The following is a 27,357-nucleotide window of genomic DNA, read 5'->3' as shown; positions in this document are numbered from 1 at the left end:
TTAAATATATATATATATATATTTTTTGGAGACAGAGTCTCGCTCTGTTGCCCAGGCTGGAGTGCACTGGCATGATCTCAGCTCACTGCAATCTCTGCCTCCCGGTTCACACCATTCTCCCACCTCAGCCTCCCCAGTAGCTGGGACTACAGGTACCCGCCACCACGCTCGGCTAATTTTTTGTATTTTTAGTAGAGACAGGGTTTCACTGTGTTAGTCAGGATGGTCTCGATCTCCTGACCTTGTGATCCGCCTGTCTCAGCCTCCCAAGGTGCTGGGATTACAGGTGTGAGCCACCACACCAGGCCTAAATACTATATATTTTAAAAGCATCAGGCTGCGGGTGGTGGCTCATGCCTGTAATACCAATACTCTGGGAGCCAAAGCAGGAGAATCACATAAGCCCAGTGGTTTGAGACCAGCCTGGGCAACAGACCGAGACCTCATCTCTGAAAAAAAAGAGTAAAAAAAATTAGTCAGGTGTGGTGCTACACACCTGTAGTTCCAGCTAACTCTCAAGGCTGAGGAGGAAGGATCGCTTGAACCCAGGAGGTTGAGGTTGCAGTAAGCCATGATCATGCCGCTGTACTCCAGCCTGGGCAATGGAGTGAGAGACTATCTCAAAAATTAAAAAAAAAAAAAGTTTTTAAAGCATCAGATAGGCTTGCTCTGCAAAGATCTTAGATTTTTGCAGTCAGAAATACCTAGAATTGTTTGAATTCCAATTGCGACAGTTGTAGGAACCTTAAACAAGTTATTTAAAACCCCAGTCTTAGCTAAAAATGGAATCTAAGGCTGCAAAAATGACAGAAGATCATAATATAAACTGTGTGGTGTACAGTCTAGAACACAGTCTTAGTTTCCCACAATTTACTAAACCCCAAAGAAAAGATGGGAGAGGAATGCACTTTCCTTTAACTCCCTTCACAAACTGGTGAATGATGACACCCAGTGATGACTATAACATTCTCAAATGAGGGAAATTAAAATGCAGAAGAGAAAAAAAACGGGCCCTACCAAAAGCTTTCACAACTAGGGACTTAACCTGAAAAACGAGATTTTGTTGTTGTTGTTTAAGATGGAGTTTCGCTCTTGTTGCCCTTGCAATGGTGTGATCTCAGCTCACTGCAACCTCCACCTCCTGGGTTCAAGCGATTCTCCTGTCTCAGTCTCCCGAGCAGCTAGGATTACAGGTGCCCGCCACTACACCCAGCTAATTTTTGGTATTTTTGGTAGAGCTGGGGTTTCACCATGTTGGCCAGGCTGATCTTGAACTCCTGACCTCAGGTGATCCACCCGCCTGGACCTCCCAAAGTGCTGGGATTACAAGCATGAGCCACTGTGAGATTTTTTAATAGATAGGGTTTTTTAAGAGAATGCAGGACAGGACTAACAAAAAGAAAAAAAGAAATACCCCTCTACTGCACACTTTGATAATGTGGTGGGCGTTATTAAGAAATTATTTTAGGCAAATAGAAAGGGAAAGTGGTCCTTGGAAGGTTTTTCGTAGCTCCAGAAACATTTCTTGTCTAGCATAAAACCCTGGCTCTTAAAGGCCGGCAACCTTTAAGATGCAAATGCAAGAGGGTCCACCCAACATGGCAATTCCCACTGTCGTCTTCTTGCCCTTGCCCCAACAGGTACCTAACAGCATGGCCGCCCCCACATAACCCCACGTGTGTAAAATGTCGTGGCACGCTGCATTTGCAGTATTAAAGGACTAGAGTGGGAGGGCTAGTTTTCTCGAGGGCTAAATGACATGCCTGGTTAAACCAACCCTCTGAGTCCTATGCAAATAAGACACCACTCCCTCCAGCCATCACATAAAACCAGCTAGTATGTGAGGTCTCCTCTTTCAGTTTTAGAGCACCCCCACCCCGGCTCTGTAAGGGGGAGCTTCTCCTTCTTGCCTATTAAACTCTCTGCTCCTTAAAACCACTCCACGTGTGTCCATGTCATTTTACCTAACTCAACTCAAAACAAAAAATCTGATGTTCCCCTACTCCTCAAAGCCGTATCAGTAACAAGGCAGTGTCCCAGGTACAAAGCAAGAACAAGGACTCCATTCAGCTAGAATTCTGATATAACTTTAACAAAAACTATACACTTAATGGGGGTCCGGGTGTTGTGGCTCAACGTCTGTAATCCCAACACCTTGGGAGGCCAAGGCAGGCACATCACTTGAGGTCAGGAGTTCAAAACCAGCCTGGCCAACATAGTGAAACCCTGTCTCTACTAAAAATACAAAAATTAGCTGGGTGTGGTGGTGGAAGCCTGTAATCCCAGCTACTCAGGAGGCTGAGACATGAGAATTGCTTGAACCTGGGAGGCGGAGGTTGCAGTGAGCCAAGATTGCACCACTGCACTCCAGCCTGGGCAATAGAGAGACTCAATTTCAATAAATAAATAAATAAATAGGATATGATAATCCTCTTTTTAACCAAACTTGTAGGTTGTGTACTCATCAAGTTTTAACTGGATTCAATTTTATCACACACATTTCCTCTCAAGCACCTCTGTTTTTTCACTGGATTTATTAAATTTTTTCATTTGTCATTAATGATCTATCTCCCCATGAAGACAAGAATCATATCTACCTTGACTACTACTGTATCTGCAGTGCCATCTCAACTGTATGGAATCTGGTATAAACTTAAATTATCTACGAATGAAGAACCTGCTCTCAGACCGAGCAAGAGCTCATTATGCCATCTAGTGGCCTACATGAGTAACAGCTCCATTAAGTACAGTAATTCTAGAGGGCAGGTATGTGTTCAAACAATCACTACTTTGGAAGAGAAAAATAAAAAGATAATACAGGAATTAACAAGAACAGGTAAAAGACTAGGATTACTACCATAATTGGTTCCATCTCCTACATCTTCTAGAGAACTATACAAGGATTACAAGGATTACTAATATCCAGAATAATGACCATCAACACTGCCATATTACCAAAAACTATATCCAATCCTTTGGTTTCCCTGGGCCACATTGGAAGAATTGTCTTGGGCTACACGTAAAATACACTAACAATAGCTGATGAGCAGGGAAAAAATTGTAAAAAAGTAAAAAATAAAAAATCTCATAATATTTTAAGAAAGTTTATGAATTTGTGTTAGGCCACATTCAAAGCCATCTTGGCATATGGCCCACAGGGCATGGGTTGGACAAGCTTGTTTAAAGACATACAAAACAAAATATTCCACTTGTCAAGCATTCTTGTTAACAAAAAAAGATTTTACCAAACGTCTTTCAGTAACATCTCTTAAGAAATGCTGCTCGCTATTATTTTGGAAGTCTGTATTAATAATTAAAAAGTACTGATACTCTCCCGTCATCCATGCAATAAAAAATCTGCATTTTTTTTTTTTTTTTTTTGAGACTGAGTCTTTCTGTCACCCAGGTTGGAGTGCAGTGGCACAATCTCGACTCACTGCAACCTCCACCTCCTGAGTTCAAGTGATCCTCCTGCCTCAGCCTCTCGAGTAGCTGGGACTGCAAGCGTGTGCCACCATGCCTGGCTAATTTTTGTATTTTCAGTACAGACATGGTTTCATCTTGTTGGCCAGCTTGGTCTTGAACTCCTAACCTCAGGTGATCCACCCGCCTCAGTCTTCCAAAGCACTGCGATTACAGGCGTGAGCCACCACACTCAGCCCAGTATAAACCTGTATTTTACAGCATAAGTAAACAGAACTTACCTGATGTCTAGACCTATCTGGCAAATGTTAAGTTCAGACTATGTTGACTTTTTTGCTGATGGCTGTAATAAAAGATATTTTTACTCTAAATAGTCAAATTTGCCTTAAAATGCTAAAATATTTAACTGAACCAAATTTTGGGTTTTGTTCCTTTATTTCAAAACTCTCAAACAACTCTATGCTCCAATTTATTTGAATGTACTATTGGTGCAGTGGTCCACAAATATTCTCTAATACATACAGTGACACTGATAATTACTAATACTACTACTAATTTTACCAATACTAGTGTTACTCCACTATTTTTCACATTTCTCACAATACCTTGGGTTGAAGGCAGAGATCAATACAGTAGTTTTATTTTAAAGTAAAATTTAGCACCGTGTTTTGCATCAATCTCGTAAGACACATGTACATTCGATCAGTATGCTTATTAGGACTGCCAGGACTAGAGTTTAACAGTAAGAGTCTTGCCTTACTTAAAAATGAGAACATTACCGGATTCGACGGCGTCCCTGTAGATTCACTGCTACTGCTTCTTTCACAACATATCTCCCTTATTACACACAGAGCCAGGCTTTCATCAAAGGAAAGGGAAATACTATCAGATTTGTGGCGTTTTCTTTGTCGTTCACCAGATAATTCATCTGAATTTTCTTCTGGATATGTAAGGGAAAAAAAATAAATTGCTGTACTGTGATTTAGAAAATTGAGCTGTTTTGAGTACCTATCTGTACAGAAACTTAGTTCCAATAAAATTAGCTTCAAAAGTTAACACTGTTTTATTGAATCTGTCCAACTAAGAGTTACAACAGAACACTAGCTGTATATGTGTATTTGTTTGTTTATTTATTTCTTTTCTGAGACAGGGTCTTGCTCTGTCACCCAGGCTGGAGTACAGAGGTGCAATCTCAGCTCACTGCACCCTCTGTCTCATGGACTTCAGCGATCCTCCCACCTCAACCTCAGCCTCCCAAGTAGCTGGTACCATAGGAACGCACCACCACAGCTCACTAATTTTTCTATATTTTGTATAGACAGGGTTTCACCACGTTGCCTAGGCTGAGAATACTATTTTTTAAAAGGTTTCTATTCTTCTTTCAGAACTCTATCTCCATACATCACAATTTAATCCATCTAATAAAGTTTTTATTAACCAAACAATCTAGGAATTTTATTTTCTGCCAAAACCAAACTTTAAAATATAAGAGCTCTTTTTTTTTTTTCTGAAGAGCCAAAGTGGTTAATTTACTTATAAGGTATTCTTAATGTTTCAATTTCTTCAGTACCCTACAGTTTTTCTTTTGAGACAGAGTCACACTCGACCATCCAGGCTGGAGTGCAGTGGTACCTTCTCGGCTCACTGCAGCCTCTGCCTCCCAGGTTCAAGTGATTCTTGTGACTTCAGCCTCCAAGTAGCTGGAATTACAGGCGCGCACCACCATGCCTGGATAGTTTTTGTGTTTTTGGTAGAGATCGTTTCACCATGTTGGCCACACTGGTCTCAAACTCCTGGCCTCAAGTGATCCCAGTGCCTCAGCCTCCCAAAGTGCTGGGATTACAGGCCTAAGCCACTAAACCTGGCTCTTCAGTATCCTGTATTTTAAACAGAAATCAAAACCAGTAAAAATTTTCCATTTTATTTTAAATAATAAATTATCTCTGAATGGGTCAGAATGTTAGACAAATCTGTTAGACATGAGAATCCTACCTCACACTAGACATAAAAATGAATTCCAGGTGGATTAAAGATCTAAATATAAAGAACAAAACCATGAAAGTACCTATAACAAAATATTCTTATAACGCTGGGGTGGAAAAGTATTTCATAATACTGCAAAGCCCTCAAAAAAAAGACTATCAAGATTAGATCACGTCAAGGTTTACATGGCAAAATAACATACCAAACAAAAGTTAAAAGGCCAAGGTCAAATTCAAAGATAATATCTGCAACATATATAATAAAAAAATACCCATATCATACATATTATACAAAGTCCTACCATATCAAGATAGACTGGATTTTTTTTTTTAAGGAAACAGGAAAAAGCAGGTCACAGAAGAAATACACATGATTAATAAACATATGAAAAATCTTGAGTCATATACTTGAGTCATGGAAAAAAGAAATCTCCTACCTCCTAGGGATCAAAGAAATGCAAAGGGAAATGATCTCATTTTTCACTGATGAGAATGACAAAAATTAAAATGAGACAATATCAATGATTTGAGAAAGGATTTACTTATTTATTTATTTATTTGAGACAAAGTCTCACTCTTGCCCCCAGGCTGGAGTATAATGGCGCAATCTTGGCTCACTGCAACCTCTACCTCCCAGGTTCAAGAGATTCTCCTGCCTCAGCCTCCTGAGTAGCTGGGATTACAGGTGCTTGCCACCACACCTGGCTAATTTTTGTATTTTTAGTAGAGATAGGGTTTCACCATGTTGGCCAGGCTGGTCTCGAACTCCTGACCTTAGGTAATCTGCCCGCCTCAGCCTCCCAAAGTGCAGGGATTACAGGTGTGAGCCACCGCGCCCAGCCAAGAAAGGACATTTTTATACAGTTAGTAAGAATATTAAATCGTCCAACATTTTGCAGGCAATTTCTCTATCCTAGAGAAATATATTCTATCCTAGAAATATATTCTCTATCCTAGAGAAATATCTCCATAATAATTTAAGGATATATGTGCAAAGGTGTTCACTGCAGCCTTATATGTAAGTATTTAATAGGCTTATGGTATTAAGTGAAATAAAATCCACATCCCTGAAACAGGTACAACTCTCACACCTTTGCTCACTTCATTTCCCTCTCTTGGCCTATCTAACCAAAAGTCATCTCCTCTTCCTCTCAATTCCCAAAATACTCTTACATCCCACTAAGAATTTTTATGTTTTATCTCCACAACTAGATCACAAGTTCTTCACATGAGCTCTTAATCCTGTTTGTATTCTCTATCTTAAAAAAGGTGATCTTGGCCGGGCTGCAATTATAAATAATGCTGTAATTAATATCTCTACATATAAATCTTTGAATTTTTAACTACATCCTTAAGATAGATTCCTAGAAATGGAGTTACTAGGATAATGTTAAGAACTCTAAGACTTTTTTTTTTTTTTTGAGATAAGAGTCTCATTCTGTAACCCAGGCTGGAGTGCAATGGCACGATTTGGTTCACTGCAACCTCCACCCCCTGGGTTCAAGTGATTCTCCTGCCTCAGCCTCTCGAGTAGCTGGGATTACAGGCGCCTGCCACCACACCCGGCTAATTTTTGTATTTTTAATAGAGACGGAGTTTCACCATGCTCGCCAGGTTGGTCTCGAACTCCTAACCTCAAGAGATCCACCCGCCTCAGCCTTCCAAAGTGCTGGGATTACAGGTGTGAGCCACTGCAGCAACAGGCCATTTAAGCTTTTTTATAATCTGAAAAATTTAATCAATTTTTACCAACTTATACCAACTTGTAGAACAACAGTTTATCAGTGCTAATACACAAGTTGTAAGGATGAGTAAAAAATTTATTTTTGCTAATTTGATAGACCAAAAGGACACCCTTTAGGCATTTTTTAGTATCTGTAAAGCTAAAATCACCAAAATTCACCCTTTCCCACTATTTATTAGTCATTTGTATTTACTGTGGGAAATTTCTGTGAACTGTCTGCCCTTTTTGCTATTTGAAGTTTCAATGTTTTCCTTATTGATTTGGGGAGACTTTTACGTAATACAGATATTAACAGTCAAATTTAAAGTGACTATCTTTCAAATATGTTGCATTCTATTTTTCATTTATCTTTTAAACTCATTTGAAATTCATTTTGGCATAAGGTACAGATGTAACTTCACCTTTTTCCCAAGTAACTACCATTTGTTCTAGTTCCACCTCTGCCTAGACACCTCTGCCCTTCCTGTCTTCTGCCCGCATGTACAAGATTCTGGTCTGGGTTCATTTACTCTGTTTCACTGATCTGACATTCTCTTTCATCTGAATCATACAGTCTTAGTTACTGTGACTTCCTCAGGCTATAGTCTTCTCCTCTACTAACTGTTCTCAACTATTTTCTCTGTCTTTTTTTTCTTTTCTTGAGACAAGAGTCTTGCTCTGTCGCCCAGGCTGGAGTGCAGTGGTGTGATCTCAGCTCACTGCAAGCTCTGCCTCCCCAGTTCATGCCATTCTCCTGCCTCAGCCTCCCGAGTAGTTGGGACTACAGGCACCCAACACCACGCCTGGCTAATTTTTTGTATTTTTAGTAGACACGGGGTTTCACCGTGTTAGCCAGGATGGTCTCGATCTCCTGACCTTGTGATCTGCCTGTCTTGGCCTCCCAAAGCGCTGGGATTACAGGTGTGAGCCACCGCACCTGGACCTTATCTCTTCATTTCTAAAATGCTATTTACTTTCTGTTTTAAAACTCATAGGTATGTACTATCATTTATTAAAAACAACAATTTAAAATTTTAACTGTTAAGGTGACTAAGAATAAAGGCGAAAATGGAGTTTATATGCCTGCCTCCTATTATCTTTTTTTTAGACGAAGTCTTGCTCAGTTACCCAGGCTGGAGTGCAGTGGTGCAATTTTGGTTCACTGAAACTTCCACCTCCCGGGTTGAAGCAATTCTCCTTCCTCAACCTCCTGAGTAGCTCGATTACAAGTGTGCGACACCAGGCCCAGCTACTTTTTGTTTGTTTTTTTTTTTAGTAGAGAAGGGGTTTCACCATGTTGGTCAGTCTGGTCTTGAACTCCTTACCTCGTGATCCGCCGGCCTCAGCCTCCCAAAGTGCTGGGATTACAGGCATGAGCCATCACACCCAGCCACCTCCTATTAGCTTAACAGAGAGTTGGCTAACTATAAACTCCAGGTGGGGCACAGTAAACTATGCCTGCTGTAGTCAGCCAGAAAAATATTGCTAAATAAGCAATTTGTAAATCTAATAAAATCAAGGATGAAAAAACTCAGAGGTTAATTCATCTCAACCAAAAAAAGGGAACAATTTAATTAAGTCTAAAAGCACTAATTTCATTAGAGAAAGAACATCAAAAAGTTGTGTGAATGTGTCAAATACTCATATATACCTGTCTCACTAATCGCTCTCCTTCTAGATGAGGTAGATGGTCTAGAAACCAAATGTGAAGACGAAGGTTTCTCTTCCTGAAGCTCTTGCACAAGGTCCTAAGCATTACAGGAAAAAAATAAAATACAACAAACTTAACATAACCAGTAAGCTAATTTGTTGTAAATAACCTTTCCAACTGGCAAATAATATTACATTAGAATGAGAAATTTACTTAAAGTTACCTTTTGATCACTCCCACCTTCAAGGTGACACCTGTTCTCACTCACAGATGTACCTGAGTCTGATGATTCTGAGAGAAAAGAAAAAGAATCAGAAACTTGGTGGGTGGGGAGAGGGCGGCTATTCAGTAGATATGTGATCAGTCTAACACAAACCCTTATGCAATTTAACCTTTCAATAAACATTAAACATGTATTTTCCAGGTGGCACCCTCATACTAAATGTTGCAGATGTAAGTAAAATAATTCAACTTTAATGTAGAAGAGCAAAGTATAATCAAGACATTAAAAGATTGTAAGATAAATTAGCAGAGAGACAGGACAGTCACTATTTGGTAGGGACAGGGAGTGTCTGAGGAGCAAAAAATCAGGAAATATTTTGTAGGACAATGTGAAAATAGGGCTAGGAAAGGCCATTCCAGACCAAGAAAACGCCATGTGAAAAAGTATCCAAAAGCAAACTAACAGTTCCTGTTGCAGGACACCACAAGCAGTTCATTATTACTGGAATGTAGGCAGGTTCAGATTGTAAAGGATCCTGTGCGTCTAGCCAAAGCAGGACTCAGGCTGTCATTCCCTTATCACTGCATTCTTCCCAGCAGATACTTCAGAATCTTCCCTAATGTGATGTTGCAGCCACTCACCATTAAAAAGGATTTAATCCAAGAAAGAAAACTGATTTCTAGCTCACAGAAAATATTACATCCAGAGAGCAATAATGAACTCCTAAATGGTAATTTTAAGCAGAGAGTGACAAATCACTCTGGCAAAATATAAGAAAAATAGGGCAGAGGCAGGAAAACCAGTATTAGACAATTGCAATACAAACTAAAAACGATTAAAGCCTAAACTAAGGCATGGAAGACAAATTCCAGAGAAATTAAATAGGTAAAAACCAACAAGACCTGGTATTTAATAATAGAAGGCAAAGAAGAAAGGAGTTAAGATGATTCCAAGACTCTGCCTTGGGTGAATAAATGAGTGGCACCATTCACGAAAAGAGAAACTTTAGAAAGATAAACAGATCGGATGGGAAGATAACAAACTGAGTTATTCAGACACATAGGTTTCATTTGTAGTGGGATATACAGACTTGGAGCTCAAAAGTCAAAGTTTCAGATTTGGGATATACAGACAATCATCATCAAATACTCTTTACTACCCTCTTGGAAACATTTTCATCTTAACAGTGAACTTATGCCTGGACATTAACATTTTGAAATTATGCATTATCATATGTTAATTTTCTCTTTATACTACGGGTAAGGTATTACACTAATTTTCTTAAGTTGTACATAATAGGTTATATTGTCCAGGAATTTTGGATTAGTATAAACAGATGCTACAAAAAAGATGTAATAAAAAGGAAGCCCTAGGCCAGGCACAGCAGCTCATGCCTGTAATCCCAGAACTTTGGGAGGCCAAGGTGGGAGGATCACCTGAGGTCAGGAGTTTGAGACCAGCCTGGTCAACATGGTGAAACCCTTTCTCTACTAAAAATACAAAAATTAACCAGGCGTGGTGGTAGGCACCTGTAACCCCACCTACTCAGGAGGCTAAGGAAGGAGAATCGCTTAAACCCGGGAAGCAGAGATTGCAGTGATTCGAGATCATGCCACTGCATTCTAATTTGAGTAACAGAAGAGACTCCATCTCAAAAAAAAAGTGACAAAGTTGAGAACATGGAATAGGAGTTCTGAAGTTAATTCTACTGATACCTGAATCAAACTCAGACTGCAAATAATTTGTAAGTTTCCATCTCAGTAATATAATTTTTCTAGTAATGTGCCAAAGTTTATTTAAACAAATGAAGGAATTAATACATCAGGGATACATACTTCAGAAAATTCAAAATACTACTACAAATACTATAATTGTATATTTAGCTATCATACAATTTCTTAAAGAGCTTTAAAACAATAAAATGCCAAATCATCAGCCTAGTAACTACTTTTATTCTGGGATAAAATGGAGGTACTTTTCTGGGCTTTAAATCCTAACTTTGGAAGAATAAGTATTCAACACATTTATTAAATACCACATTAATAAAACACTATACTGTGTGATGCAGAATGCAAACCTGAATAGGACATAGGTAACAAAAATATAAACAAATATAACAGCCAGGCGCAGTAGCTCACGCCTGTAATCCCTATACTTTGGGAGGCCGAGGTGAGAGTATCTCTTGAGCTCAGGTTGAGACTAGCCTGGGCAACAGGGCAAAACACCATTTCTACCAAACATACAGAAAAATTAGCCAGGCATGGTGGAGCGCATCTGTAGTTTCAGCAACTTGGGAGGCTGAGGGTGAGGATCATTTGAGCCCTGGAGGTGGAGGATGCAGTGAGCCAAGACCACACCACTGCACTTCAAGCAGGGTGACAGAGTAAGAGTCCCTCTCAAAAACAAAAAACCCACACGTGTAACAAAGCAATTTTACAATAAAATCTGAATATGGAATAGAGGAAGTACAAGGGAGTGGTCATTTCATTCTAGGAACTATATAAGCTCCTGACAGGTGTTTCTTTGTTTTTGTCTTTTTTAAGAAATGAGGTCTTGCTCCGTCACCCAGACTGGAATGGCATGAGCACAGTTCACTGCAGTCCTGACCTCCCGGACTCAAACAATCCTCCTGCCTCAGACTCCTCAGTAGCTAGCACTACAGGCATGCACCATTATACCCAGCTGATTTTTGTAGTTTTTGCAGAGGCAGGATTTTGCCATGCTGCCCAGGCTGGTCTTGAACTCCAGGGTCAAGTGATCCTCCTGCCTTAGCCTCCTAAAGCGCTGGAATTATAGGCATGAGCCATCACACCTGGCCTAACAGCATTTCTTAACTGTAGTTCGAGGATGGGCTTTAGGAAGGGTGTAGTGTGTTCAAAAGCAAACTGTGGGGCCGGGTGCAGTGGCTCACACCTGTAATCCCAGCACTTTGGAAGGCCGAGGCAGGCAGATTGCAAGGTCAGTAGTTTGAGACCAGCCTGGCCAATAAGCTGAAACCCTGTCTCTACTAAAAATACAAAAATTAGCCGGGCATGGTGGCATAAGCCTTTAGTCCCAGCTACTCGGGAGGCTGAGAGAGAAGAATTGCTTGAACCTGGGAGGCAGAGGTTGCAGTGAACCAAGATCGTGCCATTGCACTCCAGCCTGGGTGACAGAGCAAGATTCCTTCTCAAAAAAAAAAAAACCAAACTGTGTACATCTCTTCCCAACTCCATGTTTTTAGCCTTCAAATGAGAGTATTATACTATGGAAGTCAGCAAGCACATAAATCAGGGCTTTTCTCATGGAAAGAAGGTTGTAAAACACTTATTGACTTATCCATGTATATGTACCCATGTGCATCTTTCTGAAACAAGAACCCAATGCTTTTATCAGCTTACTTAAGAGAGATGTGACCCAAAAATAACCAGTTAAGAACCAGAAGTAGGAACATAAAATTCCACTTCCACAAATTGGTAAACAAAATTTTGTCTATAATCAAAGAAAAAGACCCATCCTTCATCCTTACACAATGTCCTACCTAGGTAACTGTATTATTTCCCAAAGCCTTTCAATACATTTTCAAGGTAGATCACTCCTAAATAGGAGCTTTTGAAATTATGGACCTTTCAAAACAAATCCTAACTCTGATATCCCAAGTCTTAAATTAATGTAACAAGGTATTTAACCTTACATTAGAACCTCAGTATAATGTGGTTTTAGTTCATATGTACTTCTAATAAATTTATCATATTTTTATTACAATATTAAAGCAACTTTTAAAGAGAATCAATTACAAAACATGCACATGAACAAAAATGTCTTTAAAATCTTTTTATGGTATTTATTCATGATGCTCAAAATTAACTTACCCTGCTGATTGACTACTACCAAGTTTCTGTAGATCATGGTATATATTTTCCTTGTAGACAGAAAAAAAGAATAACAAGAGATGTATATTTTAAAATAATTTGTATTAAGCTGGATTTAACCAGACTTTTACATACATACTTAGTATGAACTACTGCACACATTCAAAACCAAATTTATCGTTGGCAAGCTTGTAGGCACATAAAAGCACAATAATTAGTAGCACAATGATTACGTACAGCTACTTTTAATAATTATTAAAGTCTCTCTAGTTGAAAGATTTCACACTGCCAATTCCTGAAATGTGCTTTGTTTGGACTTTACCAAACCTCAAAAAATGGGTGTGCAAGCAGGAAGCAGTTTAACGTACTTATTTTCAAACAGGAATGTTTTTAGCTATGTGCTTAGTAGCAAACTGCCAAAAAAAAGTATTGAGTTATGCAAAATCCATTAAACACAAACTGCCAAAAAAAGTATCGAGTTATGCAAAATCCATTAAATAGGAATTTGATTATAATCTTGACTTTCATCAGGCTTCAATTTCCTTTCTTGATCTTAACACTTATTAACAGAGGCTGGGCGTGGTGGCTCACACCTGTAATCTCAGCACTCCGGAAGGCCAAGTAGGGTGGATCACCTGAGGCCCGGAGTTCAAGATCAGTCTGACTAACATGGAGAAACCCCATCTCTACTAAAAATACAAAATTAGCTGGGTGTGGTGGCGCATGCCTGTAATCCCAGCTACTTGGGAGGCTGAGGCAGGAGAATCACTTAAACCCGGGAGGCAGGGGTTGCGGTGAGCCAAGATCATGCCATTGCACTCCAGCCTGGGCAACAAGAGCAAAACTCCAACTCAGGAAAAAAAAAAAAAAAAAAAAAAAAAACTTATTAACAGATAAAGCAGCACTCATTCATTCAATAAATACAGACTGAAAACCAACCATGTACCAGACACTGGGGAAAACAAAGAATCAAACAGAAATGTATATGCCCTGATGAAGTTTATATCCTAACAGGAGGATAATTCATTTACCCCAGTATTCGTTGATGTCACAATGGATTTTTCCTTTTCTTTTTAAACTAAGGATTTGAGAGAGTGTTAGCCACAAAATATTGCTCCTCACTCAATATTAAGAGGAAATATGATCCCAACTATCTTTTTTCACCCTTGGGAATAAGGATACGGCAACCTAAACCCACAACATTTTAAATTCATATCCTTTTCAAGTCAGTAATTTCTCCTATTTCTTATCTCTCAACATTTAGAATTCAAATCCAAGGAAATCATACTTCCAAACACTATCCGAAGATTCAATATTCAGACCAGGCACAGTGGCTCACGTCTGTAATCCCAGCACTTTGGGAGGCCGAGACAGGCAGATTACGTGAGGTCAGGAGTTCGAAACTAGCCTGGCCAACATGGCAAAACCTCATCTCTACTAAAAATACAAAAAATTAGCTGGACATAGTAGCATGCACCTGTAACCCCAGCTACTCAGGAGGCTGAGGCAAGAGAATCACTTGAACCTGGGAGGCAGAGGTTGCAGCCTGGGTAACAGAGCAAGACATCTCAAAAAAAAAAAAAAAAAACTAGAAGATTCAATATTCAATAGGTAAAAAATTCACCAATATACCCATATATTTTTTAAATTTATAAAATTAAATCATATATCCCAAGGCCAAGTTTAAAATGACAACATATATGGATATTAAACAAAGTGATTCATCAATGAAAAAATAATTATATATTTATAATATAAATTATATTATATAAAAATTATAATATATAATATTTAAAAGCTAGATGAAATTAAATACAGTACTATATTTAAAACTAGGTTAAAACACAGTTGCACATAATATACAAACGACTGGTAAAAATAACTTTTGGTAACAAACTATAGTCCTTTTATTCTCTACTTTTCTTAGTTTTCTGTCATTTCCTAATGTTCAATAATATAATATATACTATGTTTACAATAATAAGGTTGTTTTAAAATTATAAAATCCCTTGCTCAGTTGAGGAAGTTATCTATTTTAATAAAATAAAATCCCATTTAATTATCATCTTTTCAGCTATACTATTGAGCATTAAATACTAGCAGAAGCTAGTTAACTGTTCCAGGTGAAAGCATTCATTCTATTTATTAACAGAATGAATGCTAAGACTCAATACCGATTGCCTGTGCTAAACCAAATGTGACAAAGAATTCCAAATGTAGGCCGGGTGTGGTGGCTCACACCTGTAATCCCAGCACTTTGGGAGGCCAAGGCGGGTGGATCACCTGAGGGTGGGAGCTCAAGACCAGCCTGCTCAACATCGCGAAACCCTGTCTCTACTAAAAATACAAAAATTAGCCAGGCGTGGTGGCGGGCACCTGTAATCCCAGCTACTCGGGAAGCCGAGGCAGGAGAATCTTGAACTCAGGAGACGGAGGTTGCAGTGAGCCAAGATTGCGCCACTACACTCCAGCCTAGGCCACAGAGCAAGACTCCCTCTCAAAAACAAAACAAAAAAAAGAGTAATTGAGATGGAGTGTTACTCTTGTTGCCCAGGTTGGAGTGCAATGGCGCGATCTCGGCTCACCACAACCTCCACCTCCTGGGTTCAAGCAATTCTCCTGCCTCAGCCTCCTGAGTAGCTGGGATTACAGGCATGCACCACCTGTGCATGGCTAATTTTTTATTTTTAGTAGCGATGGGGTTTCTCCATGTTGGTCAGGCTGGTCTCGAACTCCTGACTTCAGATGATCCACCCGCCTCGGCCTCCCAAAGTGCTGGGATTACAGGTGTAAGCCACTGCGCCAGGCCTAATTCTAGAATACCTGGGTTAAATTCTGCTGGTTAAGTGCCATAATGATAAGTGACCACGAAAATGATCTCCAAAATATCTAAGGCTCAAATTTAAGCCTTTACTACTTGGTGGTATACTGTTTCTGGGAGTGACTGGAATAAAAATTTATAATAGCTACGACTAATACTTGAATGCTTGGTATGTGCCAAAAACTATGCTTTTTTTATACAACGTCTCTTTTCAAGAGCTTTAACCTCCACATGAAGTATTTAATTATCCCTATTTTATAAATGGGGAAACAGGTTTATAGAGGTTAATCTACCTAGTCACAAAAGTAGTAAATGACTGGGCTAGGTTTCAAACACTGGTTTATAAGATGCCAGAGCTCAGGTTTTCAAATAATATGCCACAGAGCTAAAAAATTAAATTTCAGCATGTCTTTTATATGTTTTAACAGTTTTTCTCTGACAAAAGTGAATGAGGGTAGAGGTGAACTGAAATGTTAGCCCAACGGGCTTTTCACAATGGACTAAACTGAAGAATTACCTGTGCTCTTTCACAGAGAAGCTTGGCACACCAAACAAATCTCCTAGAAGATCATTTGAACAATATACAATATGTTGTTGCTTCTCATCATATAATCGTTTAGTCATAATATACTGGCCAAGATAAAAAAGAACCTGAAATAGAAATATGATTTCTGAGCATTAAAGAAAACTAAATGTTAGTTTTAAATACATTTAATAATATACTATTTATCTGAATGGGGTAAACAACCAGCAACCATATCCACAACTACGTAGAACAGCCACCATTTTGTACTTAGAAGCTACTTTTGGCTGGGCACAGTGGCTCACACCTGTGATCCCAGCACTTTGGGAGGCCGAAGCGGATGGATCACCAGGTCAGGCGATAAAGACCACCCTGGTCCCATCTCTATTAAAAATACAAAAATTAGCCGGGCATGGTGGCGGACACCTGTAATCCCAGCTATTCCGGAGGCTGAGGCAGGAGAATGCTTGAACCCAGGAGGTGGTGGAGGCTGCTGTGAGCCGAGATTGCGCCACTGCACTCCAGCCTGAGCGACAGAGAGACTTCTCTCAAAAAAAAATAAACATAAAAAAGAAGAAGAAACTGGCCCCAGCTCTTCTGACTCTTAATCCAATGCTCTTTTTACTACCCATACTAGCTTTCACTACCTTCCTGTGTGCCCCAGAACAAAGATCCTATAACTGAAAACTACATCAGACAATACATACATTACTGTTACATAGTTTAGCATAAGCATTCTAAGTCTTTATGATGGCCTTGGCCAATTTTCTCATTTCTACCTACTGCTAAATCCATACTTTTTTGTTTCCTTAACTGATTATACAATGATAGTAAGGTCAATCCCAAATTAGCCCTAAAAATACCATTTAACCTGGCACTTCCCTACAAGCACTGTCTTTGGATTTAACTGGCTAAGCAGGCATCAGTCTTAAAGGAATATTCTTATGTGACTGGACAGATTGTTGTCCAGCACTGGGAAAGGAAAAAGGAAGAGAACTTAGATTTATTCCACCAAATATCCCTTAAGGAAGTTTCTAAAAGCATAGCTGGAGAGTAAAAGGATACGGAAGCTCTTCCTGCCCCACTATACTGTTGTAGGAAAAAAACTTTAATGTTTTAAGTAATCTGAGTCCCACAAACTAAGTGGGAGAGAGAACAGGCATATTTCAATCACACTGAAATTTTGCCTAAGGTGGCTCAATCTCTCACTGAAAAGCATGAAAATCATGCTTCTGTGCACAAATTTAAAGCTGGGGAATGCACTAAAATGCTGGATCCATTAAATAGAATATATGGTCATGAATCAGCTCACCTCTATCCCAGAAAGATCAGTATACTGTACTCATGTATCTCTAGTGCAGAAGTTCTTAACCTGGGATCCAGGGATGCCCAGGAAGTCCTTGGATAGAATTCAGGGGGTCCATTAATTTGGATGGGAAAAAAATTCTATCCTTATTTTCACAAACTTCTAACTAGAATTTAGCTTTTCCTTCGATTATAAATGTAGGCAACAAATCACAACAGTATTAATACCTGTGATTTCATCACCAACAAAAATCACAGGTGTTTTCATATCATACTGTGCTTATGGCAAACATTTCAAAATATGACTTATATTCCTCACTAAATCAAAATTATATTTATTGGCCATGTATGGTGGCTTATGCCTATAATCCCAGCATTTTGGGAGGCCAAGGCAGGTGGATCACCTGAGGCTAGGAGTTCAAGACCAGCCTGGCCAACATGGCAAAAGCCTGTCTCTACTAAAAATACAAAGAATTAGCCAGGCATGGTGGCAGGTGCCTGTAATCCCAGCTGCGTGGGAGGGTGAGGCAGAAGAGTGGCTTAAATCTAGGAGGTGGAGGTTGCAGTGAGCCAAGATCATGCCACTGCACTCCAGCTTGGGTGACAGAGCGAGACTCCACCTCAAAAAAAAAAAAAAACAAAAAAACACTATATTTATTATAGCTGCTTCTAAATCTTAGTACTTATTGTGTTAATAAAAACAGCACATATATCACAAACTACTATTTTGGTAACCGTATTTTAGTATGTTTCCTTTGTAATTCTATACATTTTATTTCATATATTTAAAAACATGATTCTTAGAAGGAGTTACCAGTCTAAGAAGGCTTTTACCAGTCTACCAAACGGTTCACAGCATAAAATGGTCAAGCACCCCTACAGGGCTTCTGCTTCTCTGAGTTCCTAGCTGAGAAATGAAACTCGAGTATAATTAGAATTTTCAGCTTTAAAACATAGTCCAAATGACCACAAAATTAAATGTTGCTGCTTAATGAAAAATCCTTCTATATGGCCAATTTCTCCCCACAGTCTTGAAAACTTTAAGTATGGCTACATGTAACTAGTAAGATACTAGTTATCCCTTGATTCAGCTTACCTCTTTCATAGTATAAGTGTCTTTTTGTGCACCAACAGACTTTAATAACTTCAAAAGCAATGGCTTTGGTCTAACCTATACAGAGAAAAGAGCTGTTATTATACTTCCAAAATTATCCCAGAACTATAGGCCCTGCAGCAAACATATCGATCAACTTCAATAAAGGGGGTTTGGAAAAAATGCTGGGGAGGATCTAATTATTATGCAAGTATCATGGAATCATCAAGTATCATTAGTTGTGATCACAGATAGCATCCAATCCAAGACAGGAAAAATTACTTTTTCCTTCAGCTATTTATATTACCTGCTTACTGCCTTACAAACAACCATAAATTCTTAAGATCCAATGAGCTTACCGTATTGATCCAATGAGCTTCTTGCAAGCTAACTTAGAGAATCAAAGAGAAATGAATAAATCTTTAGAGTGGATCCTGTTATCAATCTTCTCTAAAGATTAGGTTCCTGAAAGCTAGAGAACTTAACTAACTAACCCAAGCTGACAAGAGTAATTAAGAACAGATCAGACATACCAACCCAGGTCCCTCAACTACAACTCACCATTTTCTTCCTACTATATCATGCTGCCTCTTAGTTGGTCTACATTTCAAATATCTACTTGACAAACATTTACTGAGCTAATACTATGCACTGGACAGTAGTAGGTACTGCAAAACAAATTACAAATAAGACATATGACCTATATTCAAGGAGCCTGCCAACTAGATAACGGGTCAATTTTTTTCTGTAAAGAGCCAGACTGTTAAGTATTTTAAGCTTTTCATACAAATGGTTCTATCCAAGTAAAAAGTATAGTTACTATGTAAACCAACAGGCATGGTTGCATTCCAGTAAAATTTTCTTTACAGAAAGAAAGGAAGCTGGCTGGGCGAGGTGGCTCATGCCTATAACCCCAGCACTTTGGGAGACTGAGTGCTAGAGGTTCGCTTAAGGCTAGGTGTTCAAGACCAGCCTGGGCCATACTGAGAGACACCACCTCTACAAAAAAATTTTAAAATTAAAACAAAAACAGGCAACAGGGCAAAGCTGGCCAACAGGCTAAAGTTTGCCTGCCACTTATCTAGAAGTTTTACAAATGGTATTGAGAAAAATAACTGCCATGGGGGAGGGGAATGTAATGTACTTACATGCATTTTCTCTCTTCCTTTTATCAAAATCTGCAAAACTCAGTATCTTTACAGCTTGCCACCACCCACACAAACTGGTACCCCTGCACCTCTCTTTGATATGCCCCAGTCCTGTGTCTAAATCTGACAGCTGTTTAAAATCTGACAGCACCCCCACTGGGAGTGTCTTAAAAACAGATTTTTAAAAAATTGCCTATTTCCAGCTAATCAATAAAACAAATATTAAACAACTGAAAAATTTAAAATACATATTGAATTATTAATTTTTCTGATTGCACTTTTTTTTAACTGTGCATATATATGCACTTTACTTTCAGGCAAAATAATGAATTCTCTCAAAAAAGATTTAAAAATTATCTTTTTTCTTCTGAATTTTTAATATATGCTATATTAGCTTCAAATTAGATAAAATAACTCTAAGTAAAAATCTGTAATGGAAGATGGGTGTGGCGGCTCAGGCCTGTAATCCCAGCACTTTGGGAGGCTGAGGCAGGCAGATCACCTGAAGTCAGAAGTTCGAGACCAGCCTGGCCAACACAGCAAAACTCTGTCTCTATTAAATACACAAAAATTACTTAGGTGTAGGCCAGGCACAGTGGCTCACACCTGTAATCTCAGCGCTTTGGGAGGCCAAGACAGGTGGATCACGAGGTCAGAAGTTCAAGACCAGCCTGGACAACATGGTGAAACCCTATTTCTACTAAAAATACAAAAATTAGCCGGGTGTGGTGGTGGGTGCCTGTAATCCCAGCTACTCAGGAAGCTGCAGCAGAACTGCTTGAACCCAGGAGGCGGATGTTGTAGTGAGCTGAGATCATACCACTGCACTCCAGTCTGGGCAACAGATCAAGACTCAGTCTCACAAAAAAAAAAAAAAAATTCTGTAATGGAAAGCCATCAGTATATTAGTGACTTAAAAGACATGTATTAATGAGAAATGGCTATAAAAGATAATAGCATTCGTAATCTTACATTGAAGAACAGGAAGATAAATTATAGGTAAAGATCTAAATATCTAAAAAATTTAAATCTAGAAGAAAATATAGGAATATATTTGCAAGATAGGAGAGTTCTTCCAAAGCATGATAAGAAATTCAAAAGCCAACAAATTTTACTTCACAGAATTGTTCTCAATGGGGAAAAGACAACATAAAAGCAAATGCTACATTAGTAAGCAACAAAAGTTAAATATACTTGAAACACATAGAGCTACTCCAATTACTAAGAAAAATTTTAAAGAACCAAAAGGAAAATGGCCAGAGAAGACGAGGCAAATCCCAGAAGAAACAAATGACAACAAAATGGAGGCCTGGTGCAGTGACTCACGCCTGTAATCCCAGCACTTTGGGAGGCCGAGGCAGGCAGATCACATGAAGTTGGGAGTTCAAGACCAGCATGACCAACGTGGAAAAACCCCATCTCTACTAAAAATACAAAATTAGCTGAGCGTGATTGCGCGTGCCTGTAACCCCAGCTACTTGGGAGGCTAAGGCAGGAGAATCACTTGCTGGGAGGCAGAGGTTGCAGTGAGCCAAGATCTCGCCATTGCACTCCAGCCTGGGCAACAAGAGTGAAACTCTGTCTCAAAAAAAAAGGAAAGGTGCCCAGCCTCACCAAGAAACTAGGGAAAAATGAATTTAAACAATGGCACAGTACCTTTTATCAAAAAAAAAAAGTAATAATAATTAAAGATTGGTAATATTCAGTGTTGGCAGGAGTGAAACTGTTAGAGCCTTTTGGTGAGCAAGTTACCAGCAGCAATCAAATATGAGTAAAATTTAGGACTCATCAAGCCTGTAATCCCAGCACTTTGGGAGGCCGAGACGGGCGGATCACGAGGTCAGGAGATCGAGACCAGCCTGGCTAACACGGTGAAACCCCGTCTCTACCAAAAAAATACAAAAAACTAGCCAGGCGAGGTGGCGGGCGCCTGTAGTCCCAGCTACTCGGGAGGCTGAGGCAGGAGAATGGCGTAAACCCGGGAGGCGGAGCTTGCAGTGAGCTGAGATCCGGCCACTGCACTCCAGCCTGGGCAACAGAGCAAGACTCCGTCTCAAAAAAAAAAAAAAAAAAAAAAAAAAAATTTAGGACTCAGGAGTTCTAATTCTATAAAATATTTTTCTTTTTTCTTTTTTTTTAGACAGTTTCACTCTTATTGCCCAGGCTGGAGTAAAATGGCGCAATCTTGGCTTACCGCAACCTCTGCCTCCCAGGTTCAAGTGATTCTCCTGCCTCAGCCTCCTCAGCAGCTGGAATTATAGGCACGCACCACCATGCCCGAGCAATTTTTGTATTTTTAGTAGAGACAGGGTTTCACCATGTTGGCCAGGCTAGTCTTGAACTCCTCATCTCAGGTGATCGGCCCGCCTTGGCCTTCCAAAGTGCTAGGATTACAAGGGTGAACCACCGCACCCAGCCTATAATTCCATAAAATCTTTCTTACAGAAATAGTCACACGGGATGGATGTACAAAGCAGCACTATCTGTAATACTCAAAAACAGGAGGCAATTTTTAAAAAGCTGTCAGTAAAGGCATAATTTTTAAAATGGTATACTCATGCTATGGAATACTATGCAGCCATTAAAAAGAATTCTGTAGACTTTATTGACAAGGATGCAAGTCACAGAACTACTATAGTTTCATCTTGTTAGTACAACAAACAGGACAATAACATAGATTTAAATTCAAATGTAAATATATGTGGGTATGCACACAGAAAAAATCTAAAAGGGAACATGGAGCAAAAAGACTGGAATTTTCAGGTTTTACTTTAAAATTTCTCTAATGACAAAAATCTTTAAAACAAGCATGAATAATTTTTGTGACTTTTAGAAATCATTTTTAAAAATTAAATACTGGGAGGTCAAAAAGGAAAAAAAAAATCAGTCACATAACAAACATAACTTCAACCACGCTTAACAATGTAATGGAACTAATTTTTAAAGCCTATGTGGCAAAGGGCTAAGAAAATACTGACCAGTTCTTAACAGTTTTTAACTCCACGCAGTCATGCCCGAGGTAGCACACTTTAAGTTATGCACATACAATGTCATTTACAGAGCCATGCTATAATTGAGGTATATGAAATTTAGTTTATCACTTCATAAAATAAATTATTAAAAGTTACACGAGACAAAAATACTAACCAGGGTCTCTTGTTCAGAAGCTGGAATCTGTGAGGTGGTTACAGCACCATCAGTAGGTACAGACATGTTGGTATTGCACATTTGCCTACAAGAAGGAAAAAAAAGACGATGAAAACTGGAAATCATGAAACATCTGCGAAAAATTAATCATATATAAAGGACATAAACAACGCCTTTGTTAAAACTAAAGCTACAAGCAAGTCGGTGCTTACCTGGATCAGCAGAGAAAAAGTGGTGTGCGTCTGTGCCCACAGGTCTACCCTCCAATCGCCACTGAACACAGCTGGGAAAATGCATGGTTTAAATAGCCCCAGCTGGAGACAAGTCAGGACTTAACTCCTTTTACTGCAGTTTCGGAACGTGTCTGAACTTGACCAGCTCAAGAGGAAAAGCTGAGTCAACCTGCCCATGGAACCGGCCCAATCCCGCCCAGACTACGCGCAGCATTCACAAGAGCGACCCGACAGGCCCCTGCGATTACCCGGACCCCGCCGCCGAGGCGGCCCCGCAGCCCCCAGCCCACGTGACCTTTACCCTGGACTCCCGCGGAGACCTCCGAACCACTCCCGCCCCCCACCGCCGCGAGAGCCGTCCGAAACCCCGCCCTCCTCCCTGGCGGCGACTGCCTAGCCCCAGTCCAACAAAACCTCCGCAAAGCCACGTGCCCCGCGCCCCGAGCCCCCAGCCACAAACCGCACAAAGGCTGCGAGCGGGCAGAGGCTGGGAACCAGCGATGCAGGGGACACCGTCACAGCCCAGAACCAGAAGTGACCGGTCGCTGCCGGGCCGGTACCTGCTCCTCACCATCCGGGGTTTTCGCGCTTGGAGTCGGGGGTCCCTCGAGACTCCCCAGTTTCCTTCACGGGGCCCGCGGAAGCACGACGTCCTGGGCCTCGGGGACCATTCCACTCTCGGGGCCAGGGCACTGGGCGCTCGAATGCACTAATCCGGGGAGGGACGGGGCTCCTGGCTGCGAAAGCAGCAGGATCTCGGTCAGAGGGGTCGGGGGCGCCCCTCGGGCTCGGCTTCTTGCTCCATCTTCCCGACACACAGGGCCGGAGAGGCCCCACGAGCAGCCAAGCTAGCCGCGCTGCCGCGGTGCGCGCCCCCTACCGCCAGAGGGGAGTGCGCGGGGCGTCGCGGCGCATCCGGGCATTTGTGCGCGCGCACACACCCGGCCCCGCTTCCGCCAATTGGGTCAGGGGCTGGGTCGCACCGCCTCCGGGAAGATGGAGTTGGGAGTGTCGCCCCGCGGGCGCGGCGTACTCTGAGGCGGGGTGGGGGTCTTGGCCGCTAACTGGGCGGGTGGGGCTCGGCCCGGGCGCGGCGCCTGCCTGGCTTGGCACTGGGAATACTCCTTTAGCCGTTGCGCTATTTTTGTATTTCTTGTATTTACACTTCCCGCCCGTGGTGGAAACTGCGACAAATGCGGATCTCCGTGTCGCTGTTACCAAAAAGAAACCAAAATTAACAGCTGTTTAATACATTAAGCCCACTGCACTAGCCGCTGGAGTTGTACACAAATGAGTCAAGGCCTGTTTTTAATAAAGATTAAAAATAGCACTTAAGGCAGGCTTATACACCGGTGCATACAGCTGCTGTGGTTGGAGAACAAAGACGCTGGTTACCGTTGGTGGGGAGGGGAGCGGTTACTTTTAGAATGTTTGGGTTTGGCCAGGCGCGGTGGCTCACGCTTGTAATCCCATCACTTTAGGTAGACCGAGGCCGGTGGATCACTTGAGGTCAGGAGTTCAAGACCAGCCATGGCCAACATGGGAAACGCCGTCTCTACTAAAAACTACAAAAATTAGCCAGGCATGGTGGCGGGCACCTATAATCCCAGCTACTCGGGAGGCTGAGGCGGGAGAATCCCGTGAACCCAGGAGGCGGAGGCTGCAGCGAGCCAAGATCATGCCACTGCACTCCAGCCTGGGCGACAGGGCAAGACTGTTTCTCAAAAAAAAAAAAAAAAGTTTGGGTTTGTTAATCTACACATTCATTATCATTAAAATATATATTTATATGTTATGCACTCATTCTGACTCACCTACTTGCCCACAGAGGTGTGGCAAAAACGTTTTTGATGCGGTCTCATAAGTTGAGGACATAAAGAATTGAGTTAGCTAAACCCAAAAACACAGCCGTTGCAAAGAAGGAACACCTTTCTTTGGCCAGTAGGTGATTAGCTCTTTGTAAACAAGGGCCTTTTTTTATAAAGTTATATCCTTCCCTTCTGCAGCTTTTTTAATAAAGTTATATCCTTCCCTTCTCCTGCTTCCCAGCCTACCAGAAAGTAACCTTCCTTAAACATAGTGGTCACTCAGTTGATTGAAGTTGATTGTCAATATTATTAACTTAAGAGATTTAATATGTGGCTTTTAAAAAGGTAATCTCCATCAGATCAAATACAGTGGGGTTTCTAATTGTTAGACTCAGTGCTTGAAATTGGATGAAAGAAAATCTCAAGCAGTGAGAAAATGTTAGCATGAAAAGAAAGATAAGTGATAACGCTGGGCACGGTGGCTCTCGCCTGTAATCCCAGTACTTTGGGAGGCTGAGGTGAGCAGATCACGAGGTTAGTAGTTCAAGACCAGCCTGGCCAACATGGTGAAACCCTGTCTCTACTAAAAACGCAAAAATTAGCCGGGCCCAGTGGTGGGCACCTATAATCCTAGCTACTCCGGAGGCTGAGGCAGAAGAATCGCTTGATCGTGGGAGGCGGAGGTTGCAGTGAGCGGAGATCGCGCCACTGCAGTCCAGCCTGGGTGGAGAGCAAGACTCCATCTCGGAAGAAAAAAAAAGAGATAAGTGATAGAGGTTGATATTTGTTAAATATCAAGTGAGCGAATAGGTTTGTGCTATAAAAGTTAAGAGACATAATTAATTGCTTAGTGAACGCTGGAGGCAGTTCACAAAGGCCTCAGAGAAGATCACACATATTTTGTGTCTTGAAAGATGGTGAGACTTAAATAAACGCAGAAAATATTCCAGGCACAAGAAAACTATCAAAAAATACAGAAAGGAAAATATAAAGAGGGCTGTTTGAGTTACAATAAATCAGTTTGACTTGCATGAAAGTCAAGAAGAAGTTTTAAGAACTTGGAGTCTTCTTAAATGCCAAGCAAGGAAATTTGGGCTTTAGACAGAGTAGATATTAGGAGCATAAAAACAGGTGATTTGCTTCAAACTGTATTTTAACAGGACCACCAGGAGTTGATTCAAACTCAGAATAGTTGGGCCAGCTGCCTTGTGGACCGACTGTCCCCCTTCTCATTGGCCTTGTGCTTTGAAAAAATTCTCTTGACAAAGTTATTAGAGTAGAAACAAAAGGCAGAACTGCTAAGATTAGTCCTTTTCTAATGGAACCAGAAAAGAAGGGGCAGAAATGAAGGCAGAAGGGAGAAGCGGGGGTGGGGGAGAGAGAGAGAAGCAAAAAGGATTCACTCAAGAACCTGGTATTCAAAACTATGTGTACCAGCACTACCACAGCGGTATGACTCAGTGTCCACCTAAAGCATGATAATACTGCTTACCAAAAAAAAGTATGGAGGGAATGAAAAGTTGGGTTAGTTTTAAGTGATGCGTCACAGAACAGAATTCAGTGGTAAAAAGCTTAGGCTGGGAACAGAGCTTGAAACAGCAAAGGAATGAGAGGAACGACCAAAAAGCCAAGGGCCATATAGTGATGTCTGAAAAATCAGAATCAAGTAATAATACTGAATACTGCAAAAGTCAGAGAAAATGCGGAATAAGAAAGCAAGCGATCTGGAAAGTGGCGAGTAAGATGGAATATGAGGAGGTCGCTGAGAGCTGGGAGGAGGCGGTAGACAGCGGGGAAATAGACGTCTGGAAAAAAAATGAAGATCACACAAAAACAGCAGGAAATCCAAATCTCCCAAAGTGCCCATGGTGATTCAGGACGATAGTTTTCCCCAGGTACCCCCTCCACCGCATCCTCAAGAGGCCCACCAGCAACGGTGTGGTCAACAGCCCCAGGTCCGCTAGCAGACCCGCCCTTCCAGTCAAGTCCCTGGCACAGCGGGAGGCCGAGTACGCCGAGACTCGGAAGCGGATCCTGGGCAGCGCCGGCCCGGAGGAGAAGCAGGAGAAACCCATCCTCGATAGGCCTTTCTCTGATCTTTTTCCCTTCAGGCTAACCAGGATCTCCCAAACCGAAGACAGCAGGCAGCCCAATAATGTGATCAGACAGCCTCTGGGTCCTGATGGGTCACAAGACTTCAAACAGCGCAGATAAATGCAGGCAAGAAGATATGGCGCGACTGCCGCGTCAACGCTTCCTGCGTCGTCCGCCAAGGGTTGCACTTTCGTGGCGGACAGCTGGACTTGAGCAGCGGGAACCTGACTTACTTGCCCGGTGATCCCCGTTGCTCCGCCACTGTGACCTTGAACCCCATGCACTGTGACCTCCCCCCTTCTCCCCTTCCCACTGTGATTGGCACTTCGACA

At 41.1% G+C, this 27,357-nt stretch overlaps 1 protein-coding gene and 1 pseudogene across 5 annotated transcripts in view; one reads left to right on the top strand and one right to left on the bottom strand.

Moving 5' to 3' along the window:
* The window catches only part of MDM2 (MDM2 proto-oncogene, E3 ubiquitin protein ligase), a 31,393-nt gene extending 7,390 nt beyond the window's left edge, over nucleotides 1-24,003 (bottom strand). For 2 of the 5 annotated variants that reach the window (XM_011976599.1, XM_011976600.1), the window contains exons 1-3: nucleotides 23,103-23,172; nucleotides 22,891-22,975; nucleotides 18,599-18,673 (exon numbers count right to left, since the gene is read on the bottom strand). In XM_011976599.1, coding sequence (XP_011831989.1) covers nucleotides 18,599-18,673; nucleotides 22,891-22,971 — 156 coding nt within the window. In that variant the 5' untranslated portion in view covers nucleotides 22,972-22,975; nucleotides 23,103-23,172. Of the gene's footprint in view, nucleotides 1-4,202; nucleotides 4,364-8,779; nucleotides 8,877-9,002; nucleotides 9,071-12,853; nucleotides 12,904-16,191; nucleotides 16,326-18,598; nucleotides 18,674-22,890; nucleotides 22,976-23,102; nucleotides 23,173-23,683 lie in introns of those variants that run through there. The other 3 variants (XM_011976596.1, XM_011976597.1, XM_011976598.1) reach the window with 3 other exon arrangements.
* A 2,306-nt stretch (nucleotides 24,004-26,309) lies between these two features.
* On the top strand, nucleotides 26,310-27,145 carry LOC105537113 (annotated as a pseudogene).
* Nucleotides 27,146-27,357: the final 212 nt, after the last annotated feature.

The sequence above is a fragment of the Mandrillus leucophaeus genome, unplaced genomic scaffold (genome assembly GCF_000951045.1).
Source record: "Mandrillus leucophaeus isolate KB7577 unplaced genomic scaffold, Mleu.le_1.0 Scaffold169, whole genome shotgun sequence".
Classification (NCBI taxonomy): domain Eukaryota; kingdom Metazoa; phylum Chordata; class Mammalia; order Primates; family Cercopithecidae; genus Mandrillus; species Mandrillus leucophaeus.
Note: the sequence above shows the minus strand (reverse complement) of the source record. Positions and strands in the feature narration are given on the sequence as shown.